Source organism: Impatiens glandulifera, chromosome 6, assembly GCF_907164915.1.
Source record: "Impatiens glandulifera chromosome 6, dImpGla2.1, whole genome shotgun sequence".
Lineage (NCBI taxonomy): Eukaryota > Viridiplantae > Streptophyta > Magnoliopsida > Ericales > Balsaminaceae > Impatiens > Impatiens glandulifera.
The window spans coordinates 1,715,302-1,730,205 of NC_061867.1; the positions used below are offsets into that span (position 1 = coordinate 1,715,302).

General features: G+C 26.8%; 2 protein-coding genes across 2 annotated transcripts; one reads left to right on the plus strand and one right to left on the minus strand.

Annotated features, from left to right (window-relative positions):
• Positions 1-2,653: 2,653 nt before the first annotated feature.
• Positions 2,654-5,613, minus strand: LOC124941163. Its single transcript, XM_047481441.1, has 5 exons — positions 5,415-5,613; positions 5,261-5,345; positions 4,763-5,168; positions 4,568-4,695; positions 2,654-3,437 (listed from the first exon to the last, which is right to left on the minus strand). Exons 2-5 carry the CDS (start codon positions 5,330-5,332, stop codon positions 2,946-2,948), a joined length of 1,098 nt encoding a protein of 365 aa, XP_047337397.1. The 5' UTR covers positions 5,333-5,345; positions 5,415-5,613; the 3' UTR covers positions 2,654-2,945.
• Positions 5,614-10,341: 4,728 nt separating this feature from the next.
• Positions 10,342-11,000, plus strand: LOC124941591 (ethylene-responsive transcription factor ERF061-like). The gene is made up of 2 exons (XM_047481931.1): positions 10,342-10,554; positions 10,749-11,000. The coding sequence occupies exons 1-2, from the start codon at positions 10,342-10,344 to the stop codon at positions 10,998-11,000; spliced, it is 465 nt and encodes a 154-aa protein (XP_047337887.1).
• Positions 11,001-14,904: the final 3,904 nt, after the last annotated feature.

The following is a 14,904-nucleotide window of genomic DNA, read 5'->3' on the forward strand; positions in this document are numbered from 1 at the left end:
AAATTAGGTATCATTAAAATAATCAAACCGACGAAAACCAAATAAACATATATGTCCTACAGTTATATACTGAGGGTGACTAGCGATTTTTTTTTTTAAGATAATGGATTCATTTAATATCACTAGTTATTTTTTATTTTTTTTTAAAATCAATAATATATTGGGTTATTTTAAGGAAGAATAAAAAAATTATTAATTACCGAGATATTTTCAGTGTCAATATTCTCCTACGGTTGATTTTTATTTTAATTTATTGTTAATTAAAAATATTTTATAGGTATATCAAGTGCTTCAATTTTTATAATGTATTTATTTTAAGTTCTTATTAAATCAAATAGAGCGATACAAATAAAATATTAATTTATAAATAATAAAAAATAATATACATTAAATAATTGAGATTTGTAAATATTAAAATTTTAATGAAAAACATCACTCACACAATTTTTAAGGTTACTCAAACGTTGAACTAACATGAAATTCATGTGAGGATGAAGAGCAAGTTGAACAAATCATAAAACGGTGTCGAAAAAATTTCTATCTAAAATTCTAACCAGTAGTGAAATTTGCCATTACTCGAGAATTGGAAAAAACACCAAAAAAAAAATTCAGCCTAATAATAATTAATCATTTATAAATATAGCGAGAAACCCATAAAAATTATTAAATAATACGTTTAAAAATGCATATAGATTAAGGATGAAATTCAGGAAGTCTTTATTAGAAAAATAAAAGATAAAATTCAAATCCGATAAAATCATCTCCTTTGCTACAAAGAAGAAGACAGAGTCGAGAAACGATTACTAACACGATTGTAATGTATAAGAAATAGACGATCCACCAAAGATTTGAAGAATTATTCGAATTAAAAAAAATGTAGACGACAAATCTGATCAACTTATTATAAAATTGTACCGAACAACTAATAATTCAAATTAAACGATGAACCTCACCTCTCACCTCTCACCTCTCACCTCTCACCTCATATAATGACTTCTCAACTTCTTTAAGTTTTAAAAAAATAAAAATTAATAAAGTAATAAAATGCAACTTTATCCTCAATAGAAATTAATATATAATTCTAAGAAATTTTATAAAAGTATAATTTACAAATTTAAATTGTAGATATATAAAATTAATAATAAAAGAAAGTAGAAGATCCAAATCGAATCGTAGATATCTGTAATTTATAAAGATTCATTCCTAAACTTAATTAAATAAATAAATAGTTTTATTGCTTTGATTCTATTAGGGCCTGACTGTTTACAAATTAGACAAATTCCAAGTTAAGGGGAAAATATATAATATTAATAATATTTTATTACTTTAAATAAATATAAAATTAGTCTAATAATAAAAGCCCAAATGTGAGGCCCAATAATCCCGAATAATTTATGGACTGTTTTATCAACTCTTTTAAATATAATAAGCCCAAATGAAATTATGACCATATTTGAAAACCTTTGTTTAGATATTTGTTCATCACATAATTTATGTTATCGAGATAGTCTGAAAACTGTTTAGGATATGCACGTTTTAATTTAAAATAAATCTGATTTTCATTTTACAAATGTAATTGTTCATCTTTTAAAATTTTATAAAGATTTTATTTTTACGGTTTTTTATTTTAACTTATTATATACGTCATATTTATAATCAATTAAATAAATAAATAATTTATATCACAAATTTAATCACCGAATTTCAACGAATAAAGAGTTTTGACTAACAAATTTTAGAAAATTGATAATTAGAATAATTAATTTGTTAAAATTTGATAGTTAAATTAATTACATTAATATTTATTTATTTATTAGTGTCACGCAAATAATAAGTTAAAGATTTTTGAAATTGTTAATACAAAAACATGTTTTTGTTTAACATTAACCCGAGACGGATCTATGTAGGGCGGAAAAAAAATATATTTTTATCAGTAAATATGTTACCTCCTAATTTTTAAAAATGCTATTTACTTTAATGGAAAAATTTTACTCTAATAATATAGAAAAAATCCCTGGGAAATTTCAATACAATTTACGGTTTAATTATTTAATTATTAAAGAAATGATAAAACTTACATTTATATATTCATTTTATTCAAAATTTACTCGTTATTTGTTTAAGTCTATCCCAATTTTTTTTTACTTTACCACAGCTTTAAATCCTGAGTCTATCATTAACTAGAAAAAATCCAAAATTGTAAATTTGAAAAAATATGTCCAAAATTTTAATGAAATAATAATAATAATAATAAGATCAGTTTCACAATTCACAATTTTGAATTTTAACAGATGATTATAATTATTTGATTTCATATAACTGAATATAATTGAATTTAACAACTATTAAAAAATATTAATTTTTATACTTAACATTTACTTTAATGACAGGTGATTTTAAAAATAATTAAATCTATAAAAACTTATTAAATATTACTTTCCTAACAAAAATAGTAAACTCATAGAATCTAATGAGAAGACAATTTGATTTTATTATTCTAAAATTGTTTTATTGTACTAGTCTTTGAATATTTATTTTTGTAACTTTTTTTTTAATAATGATTAATCAAACTGCTCAGAGTATGAATATCAATTTATATAAACCAACTAACTTAGTCACACCCTACAAACACTTAAAAAAGAAGAGAGTAAAGTTACATAAAAAAAATTGTTGCCTAAATTCTCATTTTTACAACACCATTTCAATTTTTGGGAGTGTATAAACTACACAATCCCCTTTTTTCATGCTCGAAAATTTCACATCACTTTATCGTGAGAGCCCCGTTTTTCATGCTCGGAAATTTCACATCACTATACCGTCGTGAGACCCCAATCGTCTAGATTAAATCAACAAACAATCAAAAAAAAAGAAAAAGAAAAAGAGGCAATGTTATGATGTTAAGAACATTGACTAAGTTCTATTGCATTTACCACCTAACCAAAAACCTAATCCTTCCATCCATCTTTGTTGAGCTTCCTAGAAGCAAGTCCTTTAGATGAAAGACTAGGCGTTAAAGGCATTGTTGGCGCTTCTTCATCATCATCATCCCAATTATCACCCCATCCGTTGTCCCACCCATCGTTCGATTCCGGTTGTTGAGCTGTTTTACCACTCGAAACAACAGGCAAAACTTCCTCATCCAGCCTTTGATATTTTGGGAACAACGATGTCATGCTGCCCAATCGCTTCTTACGGAAGAAGCTGAGGTATGTACAAGTTAAGGTAACTAAAAGGAGAAAAACGAGAAGCGATGATACTATGATAGGGTTTCGTCTGATGAAGATCATTGGCATGAATTTGCTGGTGGTAATTACTTCCTTCTGTTCTGAGTATTGGGTAATGAGATCTTTTATATCGAGATTGCAGTCTCCATTGCCTGCCGATAGAACGATCATGCTGCCTTCATTGCTTCCACTCTTTGTAATGGAAACCTTCACCTGAGAAGTTGCAATGAATTCATTATCATGTTTGTAGAAGATTTTAGATTCTCTATTTGAGTTATATGTATTTAAATCACATAATTCAAATTATAAAACAAAATACCATATACCATCCATTTTTACCAAAATAACTTACTTTTCAATAATATGTACCAAGAAATTTATTTAGAAATAAACCCTAAACCGAACAAGACCTAAATAACCCGTCGTCCCCAAATCAATCACATAGTTGAGATATCAACTAAGATACATATATTCCCCCCCGAAGAAAGCTAGCACACGACCCTCACAATCATGACCTCCCACTTCAATCAGGATGTTCTTAGTGGGACAAATACATTCGGAAGAAAAACATTTCTCTAATGTCTATTTTATTCAAATAATCCAATTTTTAATAACCCAAGTTTTTTTTTGAAAATAACTTACTGATATATCTAAATAAACCCTTAACAGAACAAGTCCCAAATAAGTCATCGTCCCCAAATCAATCAAATAGTTGAAATATCAACTAAAATACATTTATTTCTCCGGAGAAACTTAGTACGACCTTCACAACCAAGACCTCCTACTTCAATCAGGATGTTCTTAGTGGGATTCAAACCCCCCAAATACTTTTGTAAGAATACATTTCTCTAATGCTATTATATTCAAATAATCCAATTTTTAATAACCCATGTTTTTTTTTAAATAACTAACTGATTGATTATCCAAATAACAACTTTTTACCAAAATAACTTACTTTTCAATAACTTGTACCAAAACAAGGCCAAAATAACCCATCATCCCCCTAGCAATCACATAGTTGAAATATCAACTAAAATACATTATAGTTTTAAAACCAAGATCTATTCTTCCGAGAAATCAGGCACGGTCTCACTTCAATCAGAGTTTTCTTAGTGGATTCGTTCTCTAATGTCATTTTTCTCCAAATAATCCAATTTTTAAAAATGCATTACTCCAAATAACCCAAGTTCGAACAAGGCTAGGGATTTTTCCTTATTGACAAACTACCACAACATATCTCCATCATAACCCCAATTCAATGAAGACTTTCAGTTAAAATCCAACTTGAGACCTAACATCTTGAAGTTAAGGACTCTTAAAGAAAGCAAATAAATGGATGATACCTTTATGTTCTCTTTCTCTTGAAGATTAACTTGTTTTTTCTCCAGCCTAACAGAATTTGGAGCTGAAATGTTAATTTCCAAACCCCCTTTCCCTTTGTTCTGAATCAAAAGTGATAGGTCTGAAGATTCTGCAAAGACAACAAGAATAATTTCAGTCTCAATTCAAATCAATCTATTTGATTACAAAGAATTTACCACTTCCAGGAACTCGCATACAAGCGATTAAACTGTTATCATTCACAGCACATCTGTTTGAAGGATCACAATCTTCACTTTGAGATACTTGCTGCTGCTGTTGTTTCTTCATCTTCCTCACTGAAACATCCTTATTACTTGTTTCTTCTTGATTTTCCAAACCCTTAACTCTCAAATCAACTTCACCAAAACCCTTCTTCTTTTTCATCTCTTTCCTTGAATCCCTATCAATACCCGTTACAGATTCTATCTGTCCCTTTGAATGATCTCTCTCTACTTGATCCAACTTATTTGAATCTACTGTCGATGGATTCTTCAACCCATCTTTACTAATATTCAATTCACTAGTATTTGAAGAAATTAAAGCAGGGTTTGACTCTATATCTGATTTCAAGATTTCATTAGCCTGGAAATGAAAAAATTATACTACATATGAACATTCAGATCTAAATACATATATGGGTATTCTTCATTTCAAAGACTTTTTGTTTTTTTTACCTGTAATCGGGGAATTTCTGAATCAAAAGCTACAAATGAAGTAAGAAGAAGAATCTGAAGTAGATGTTTCATTTTCAAATTTCACCTGAAATCAGAATCAACAGATTTACAGAAGAGATGCCATGGAATTCCAATTGAGATTACTATTACATACCTCAAGTAATGGAGAAAGGCGGCGCGGGTTCAGATTATCTTCTAATCATCAAACGATCGGTATAGGAAGCAAAAGAAGAAGATAGAGATAGGGTTGAAGTTTGAGAAGCTAAATGAATCTTCTTTTTTTGTCAATTTGGAGGGGATTGCTTGGCAGCCATTTTCGTCAAGCTGTTTTCTTTTGTTAAGGAAGGTAACTGCTGGTTTCCAATTCTTTTGTATCTTTAATTTATTCATAATCTGCTACTTATCATTAGGTTTATTAAGTTTTGTGGGTCGTTTTTTTTATCGAAAAATTTATCATCACGGGTCAAAGGTTTATTCAAAATATTTATCGTTCGAAAGACAACTAGTTGTAGTTTGTTATGATTGAACGTAGGTTTTCGATGTTCGATTTTATTAATTGTAGTTTGTTACGATTGAAAGTAGGTTTTCATGTTCGATTTTATTGATTATAAATAAATGATTGTGAATTCATTTTAAATTATATTTAGATAAGTTATTGACTAAACAAAGAATTTAAAATGGGAGTGTGTAAGTGTGTTTAAAAAGATTGGGATGGACATAAACAAAATATTATAGAAAAATAATGAATAAAACAAATTAATAAACTTAATTTTTGCTCAATTTTTTACATATTAAAGAAACAAATAATGAATAAAATTAAAAAGTTTTAAAAAATTAGGATGACACATAATATTTTTACAATTTTTTTAGCGACCCACCCGAGCCCTAGATCCTACCGTCGTTGGGGATAGTTATTCGATTTATTTATCGAAAAAATTATCATAATGGTTAGTGTAAGGTTTTTAAAATCTTTAATGATTGAAAGTTGGTTCGATATTATAAATTTTAAATCAATACGAAAAGTTAATTAATTTAAGTTGTTGAAAATTTTAAAAATTAAAACAAGATGTAATACAATAAATTAAAGTAGTGAAAAAACTTATTTCCTCATTCTTATGAATAAATTTAAATAAATGAGATAAGTTTATTTTTAATTATTTAAATTTTAAATAAAATATATATTTAATTAAAAAAATACAAATTAAATTATTAATCAAATCAAAATCAATAAACAACCATATAGGCATATATATGTGACTGCCAATAATAGTTAATTTTTTTAGCTTTTTATCATTTAAATTGTCAACAAACAAGTTATTTCAAAAAAAAAAAAAAAAAAAAAAAAAATTGCATTCTAGTTACCAAATACCTAAAGGAGCTCTCAAGAAATAATCCCTAAATATACAATCATAATTTTTTTTTATTGAAAATTCAAAGTCATACATCAAATTAAACTAATTAATAATTTACATGTTATCACTTATGATACATAAATGTTAAAGATAGGTTTGTAATAGCTTTCAAAATAAGTTTATATTTTTTATTACAAATCTTTATAATATCTTCTTTGACATTGATTCCTTACTTGGTTTATGGTTATGGAATCAACATGAACTGCTAACCATGTTCAATGGATTAAACTATTTATGCTACTTTTTTTTAATAATACTAGTTTTTTTCTTGAAAAAATAATGTTGTTTAGATTATAAAAAAAATGAGAATAACTTAAAATGTACTAATATATAATGAAAAAAATAAGAAAATTAAAGAATATTTTAATTAATATGAATGAAAATAAGTAATTTATTTGAAAATAATTAAATTCTAATTTTATTTTTTCTTATTAATATGTTATGTTATGATTGTGAAAGGATAATCGGCCAATAAAATAAAAATCGGGTTCGAAAATACTATCGAGGAGTAGATATATGTTAACGTCCCTAAATCCTATTAATGTGATTTAACCACTCTAATATTATTATTATTATTTTTTTTATAAAATCCTTTTTTAAAAGAATTCAATTCTAAAAGCTAAATATTTACAAATATGTCACTTCAGCCCAGGTTGTAAATAATTAACTTGGACTATTCTTAATGGATCCAATTTGGGGATAAAGTCCAATTTAGAAAATCAAGCCCAATAAGACTGATATATTAGCAACATTGATACAAAGAAATTAAATGATATAATATTTTTAACAAATAAATTATTATTTATAGATAAAATTAAACATACATGAGAATTTAATAAATAAACTAAATGATAGATAACAAATAATAAGGATAAACTAGAGATAAGCTTAATAAAAAAACACTCAAACATTAACTATTCAAATAAGTATATTTTTAAATTGTATATGAGCATTTAACAAATAAGTTGAATGAAAGTAACTTTATATCTACTATTATTAAAATATTTGTATCTTTTATAACTTTAATTCTATCAATTTAAATCAAAATATTATAGATAGATACAGAACTCCATATATAAATATGGAGCATGTTCCTAATAGAGAATTATTAACTTTTTTTTTTGTATTATATGCCAAATTAAGTTGAACTACATTTTATTTTTAAATGAAACTCTATTACACGATAAATGAGATAAAATTTAATAAAGTTACATTTTTATTACCCTGTATATAATCCTTTATTCATAAAGTTACATTTTTATTACCCTAGAAATAATCCACTTACATAACCCAAGTGGTCTAAAAACAATAATAAATAGATCTAGTTTGATTATAGTTATTTGATTATATATCAATATATATTATCATTAATAAAAATGCGCTTTATTATAATTTTTTTTGTTATTGCGATGTACATTGAATATATTTATTCACCACGAATTTAAATATGTTTGGTATCAAACAAAAATTTACATGGTTGTAACTATATATATAAAAGAAATAAAACATTTATATAAAATGAGTGATGTTAAAATTATGAAAACAATTTGAACATATGAAATGTAATCATACATCCCGTTAGTTCAAAATCACACATTTAGGTTGAATGGCCACAAATGTAAGTTGTGGACGATGCATCGTAACCACCTACTTCATTTGTTGACTAAATCATATACTTCCAAACTATAACTTTTTATTTATATATATAATCCTAAATGTCAACTCATTTTTTTAGAATTTAATATAAATTGATAACTAGTCTTTATCGCATAAGTTGTTAAAAGTTTAGACAAAATAGAACATGAAAACCCATTTCTCGACAAGTTTGATCATTGCTCTTGATCTATATGGGAAAGTGAGTGCAAATTGGTCTGGTGGCACTTCTGAACTTGGAGAATGGGGAAATCATTCTGAAAACGTTGCTTCAGATCAAGAACAATGGTGCAGCTGATCGATCGATTGTTCTTTCTTGGAATTAAATCAAAAGGCCTCAGAGGTGCTTGCTTTCTGGACAAGAAAGATGCGGGTGACAGTTGTATCCGAATTAAAACCCTGCATTTGTTTGGATGAAGTGTTATTCAATGATTTTTTTTTATGGATAATATGTGCATGAAAAACATTGTATTATGATTAGTCATTGTCGTATGCGTTACGAGAAAGTTAAATCGACAACTCACTTACTTTTGCATTGTCGATAATAACTAGTATCTAGAGCCTTTTGTTAAGTATTATTGGAATTCATTGATTGATGTTCAAGTCGTTGAGTAATTGTTGGCAAATTTGAATTAATGTGACTGATATAACATACCTAAATATTTGAGTTATCATCCTAATTATTTTTTGGTAGACTATCTCGTTTGAGAAAAATCGTCGAAATTGTAATGATCGTAGTCGTCCAATGCGTATTATTCATAATTTTATTATTACGATGTTTTCTGATATTCGTTCTGAAAAGTCGATAGAATTGGTCGGAAAGTTAATCATTATTCTCGAGAAATTTACCAGCTCAATAATCTATTAAATAACGTTTTTTTTTTCATCTTCATGTAATGTTTCATAAGTTCAGATACTTGCGAATGGAACAAAAAAAAAAGTAGACTGAACTAGATCGTCTTTCAAAAAGAGATTATGTTGTGTACTTCAACGATTTTTATAATTTTTAATATATATGAAATATTTTAAAAAAATACCCTTCATTTCTATTCAATATAAAATCATATTGATAAAAGAAAAAAATAATTTACTTTGACTTTGAAAACCAAAGAAAATCCAACACCAACCAACCTATATTATTATTATTATTTAGGTTATCTTCAATTAATTAATTAATTAATTAATTGTAGCTAGGCGACATTTCCACTCTCTATGGCAACAAAATCCAACATATACGCAGCTTGTTAATTATTATGCTGACTTTTCTTTATTGCCGCATGCTGTCTTATTAGTGGATTTTTTCTTTCATTTTTTTTTTTCATTCAAAAAAATTCATTTTTATAAATAATAATTACTTTTTAATAAGAAATAATTGAATATCATGGTTTGATCTTCTTTTTTCCTTTAATTTTGCTAAATTAATTAGTATGGTTGATCTAATTTATTTTTAAATTGTTTAAATTTTTATTGGAAGAGTATAAAACTCTAATATGATCTTGTGGACTTAAATTCCTAAGCTCTACAAAGAATTTGGCTTGATGTATTCATGATTAGGAGAATACCCATAATTAATTGTGACATATCCATAATTTATTTATAAAAATAATTAATTTAATTCACTATTTATTTATCTAATTTAAAAAAAAATACAAATTTTATTTACATTTTCATCACTAATTTCCTTAAAGTCCAACCCAAATTCAAATTTCTAAATACTTCCCACATATGGACAGTTCTTTTATCCTTTATTTATGTTTTAAATTGTAGGGTCATAAATTACTTTTTGTATTCATGTTGATCTTTAAATAGAATAAGAGCCATAAGATTTTTTTTTTCAAAGTACTAAGAAGCATGGTCCATGGTACACTACACATGGGTTGAAAATATTTTCAAATAAATACAAAAAAATAATAATAAATTGGGATGAACCATGAATAACCCTCTCCTATAAATACACAAATTAGCTTAATAATCTACTCTTATATTCATCACCCCTTCAAATAGAAATTCAAAAAAATGGTGAAAGAAGTGATAATGAACAAGAAGAAGTTCAGAGGTGTGAGACAAAGACACTGGGGAAAATGGGTGTCTGAAATCAGACTACCTCAGAACAGAATCAGAGTCTGGCTAGGAACATTCGACACAGCCGAAGCAGCCGCCTTTGCCTATGATCGAGCTGCTTTCAAGCTCCGAGGTCAATACGCTAGACTCAACTTCCCCGATCTTGAGGTAAATACATATGTACACGATAAAAATCGCTCAACTTAGCTCTAGATCTTACAATGTTTGTATCATTCTTTTATATAACATTAGACTCGGGATTTATTAAACTATATAATTGGGGTGAAAATGAGTATTTATAATTTGAATGCAGCTTTTAAGTGCATTTGCTATAACAAAATCTAAAATATTTGAACTAGAAGGACCTCAAAAAGATGGGATTTGATGATGGATCAACATTGAATGCTTTGAAGATAGCTATTGATGCAAAGATTAAAGCAATTTGTGAGAAGGTGAAGATTATTAGGTCTAATGATGAGATAAAGAAGCAAATTGTGGAGGAGGATGTTAGTGAAGAAAATTCATATTCATTGGATAGTATACCATCGTTTGATGTCGATTTGATTTGGGAGGATCTTGCTAATGAGATGAATATGTCTCGAACTAACCTATAGATTAGATTTATGGTTAGATTTTCTCGATTAGAATATAGAGAAATTATTGTATGGCTAGATTTTCTCGATTAGAATATAAAAAAATTATTGTATTTAATAATAAATGAACAACTTAAAGTTTAAAGTCGAGATTGTGAAATTTTGTTATTATGTTTTTCAAGATTTGATAAACTAATAAACGTTGAAATCTACTCAATTAAGTGATGAAGTGTGTATGAACATTGAATGCTCGAATTAAATAACTGAAAAGAAATTTCGAACTTAGTTGTGAATGTTGTAACTCATAAAACGACAAGATAATAGTGTGTCGTCTTAAAAAGAAAACAAGCGAAAAATATAAACACCGAGAATATAATAGCTCAAAAAATAAAGTTGCGCTAGCAGGTACTACGAGTCATCTGTCCCACGCATCTAACCAGCTCGCGTGGTTCACTGGTTCCACCAACACTCTCATTTGTTGAAGCATAACATAAAGAAAAATATAGAAATAAAACTAATTATTAAAACCCTCCATAGTGAAATTTCGATTTTATTAGAAATTATTAGATAACTAAAGTTATCATTGATTTTAGAGAAGATGAAAGACTTGATTTTGCAGGCTAAAAAACAAAAACATAGCTCTATACAATGTTGGAATTTGATGTTTCATGACATCTCACTTGGATTCTCTATTATTTCATTGGGTTATACATCAAATTTTGTACCATTCAATATAATAGTGATAGAATTGAAGATATATGGGACAGCTTGTCAATTAAAATTGAATCAAACGTGAATCTCAATGCTCAAAATAAAACTCAAATAAAAGAGTTTTGGTAACAACAACCAAGTGCAGATAACTTCGTTACAACATAGTCGTAAAAAATTGAAAAGAAAGAGAAACCGCCACAAACACTAAGCGCCATAAACCCTAACAAATCTCAATGTAAATAACTTCGTTATAACGTAATAAAAGAAATGTAATAAAAGAAATAGAAACCGCCACAAACACAAACACTAAGCACCATAAAACCCTAACGAATCTCATTGCAAATAACTTATTTAGAACATAATAAAAGAAATAGAAACCGCCACAAACACTAAGCGCCATAAAACCCTAACGAATCTCAATGCAAATAACTTCGTTAAAACATAATAAAAGAAATAGAAACCGCCACAAATCCTAAACGACCATAAACCCTACTAGAGCTTTAACTCAATACCATGTAAACAATGATAATCCGCCTTATCTCGAATACAATATATATATATATATATAGACATTATAATCAATATTACAAATATATGATCATAACAGTATATATATGTTCTGTTCTTCTATTGAATGATAAACATCGAATCAGAGAAGAAGGATGAACACAATCCGTTTATTTACTAATCATTATATTACACAGTAGTAGTACAGAAAGATAGTAGATCAATAATAATAAACGTGGATTGAAATAAAGTACAGTAGCAGAAGAAGAACAAGAACAAATCAGAAACCAAATTGATGCAGAAACTTACGGAATCCCTTCACCGGACGAGCACGATCCTCTTCCGCTCTATCCTCTAATCCAATTCTCCCAGTCATCATCATGCCGTCATGATGCATGTAAGGAAACCCCGGCCTACCATCCTCATGATGATGATGATAGTGATGATGATGAGGATGAGGATACCGATCTAATCCAATCCATTCTTCAGCCATACGATGTTCACCTTCACGATGTTCACCTTCACGATGTTCACCTTCACGAATCGGCCTAGATTCGAAACCTCTGTTTTCACCAGATAGAATCATGTCGTTACCGTAAGACAACCATGGCTTCATCGCGCGATGGAAACCTTGATGATGATGATGACGACTGTGATGGAACGGGAACGGAATGAAGTGACGGTTTACTGGACGGAATGTGATGACGGTTACCGGAATTGATAGTACTTCGTGATGAACGTCTAGATCTGGTAGATCTGATTCTGGTTCATCGATGTTTGATTCGGTCAATTCATCGGATGATTTCTGGTTTGCGATCTGTGGATTTGATTGATCTTTGTTGTTTTCGGATTGATCGATTTCGATTGAGGAAGTTTGAAGTTGAAGATCTGATGGAAGATTCAAAGGAAAACGAGCTAAAGAGGAGACGATCAAAGTAAGGAAGACGGCGACGGTTACGGCGACTTTTGCCATTGATGAGAAAAGAAGGGGGATTAATTAGGACTTAAGATTATTAGAAGAAGCCGTTCCATATATATATAGGGAAAAAAAGATCTTAAATCAATAATTAGGGTTTTGTTTATATAATTTTCAAAGTAAAAATGGGATTATTTTGTTTTTAGTTAAAGTAAGATGAGTTTAAAAAATAATTTAAAAATATTATTTCCTCACAAATATTATTTAAATATATCATCGAAAATTTGGATAGTTTTAAATAATAAAATTAGATAAGATTATTGTTGACATGCATACTAATAAAAATATAAATAAAATAAATTTAATAAAAAAAATAAAATTTTAATAAATTATGAATAATATATTAAAATAAACAATAAATAACAAAAGTGACGTGGGAGGGTGACTAAGCATAATTTTAAATATATATTTATTCCTTTTTTATTTATTAATAATTTTTCTTTTTTATCTTGATTAATAATTTTTTTTATCTCTTTAATCTTTATTTAATAATTTATTTTAAATATTAATAAAATAATAATAAATCAAATAAAAAATAATAAAATATATATTTTCAAATATATATTATATTTGATAAATATATATTTAAGAGAATAAAAAATTAAATATAATTTTTTAAAATTAATTATTTCTCCATTCTCTTTAAATTTTTTTTCATATTTTTTTTTCTTATAAAAATATATTAGAAATTCAATCAATTAACTCAAAATATTATATATTATCTCCTTTTATATTATCCTAGTTAACTATTATCATAAACATTTTTTTATTTAAAGAATAGTTTGATCTTGATAAATTCTTATTTTCCCTATTATAAATATTTTCAAAACTGATAAATAAATAAATTATTAACATAAATATATATATATATATATATATATTAATAAAGGAAGAAATAATTAATTTAAAAAATTAAGAATTTTTATATTTATTTTATTATTCTCTTAAATATATATTTATCAAATACAATATATATTTAAAAATATATATTTTGTTATTTATTTATTTAATTTACTATTGTCTCTATTATTATTCTAATTTTTTTAAATAAATAAGTTAAATAATAAAATATATAAACATATATTTACAAATTAATAATATAAATAAATTATTAATGAAGATTGAATAGATACAAAATAAATTATTAATAAAGAGAAGAAAAATAAATTATTAAAGGATAAGAGAGAGATAAATACATATTTGAAATTATGTTTAGTCATTAAGTCGAGTCACCCTTTTACATCACTTCGTTACACATTCGCAAACTCCCCTATCATTACTCAAATAAAAAATAAATACTCTTATTCCACATTTTATTCAGTTGTAAAAATAACTTATCTTTTCACACATCTCATCTCATCTCATCACATATTTTTCATGTACCTCTCATCTCGTGACCTTACACTTTCACTTTGGTCAATCAAATATTTGATTCATATTTTTTAACATGTAGCATCATGACCTCATACTTTGTTTAATCAAATATTTGATTTATACTTTTAAACAAATTCCGACCCGACAATCCGGACACTTTGAAAGTAAACATCATTATATATATAATGTCCCGCGTTTATCAAATTTGGTGTTGAATTTTAAAATATAAAGTCTTATTAGCCTAGTTGGTTAAAAAGTTATACTTGTTTTTATTATGTTGCAAGTTCGAAACATACATATAGTATTTTTAATTTTATTTTAACCGTTTTAAGTTTATGAACGGATTAACTAATTATC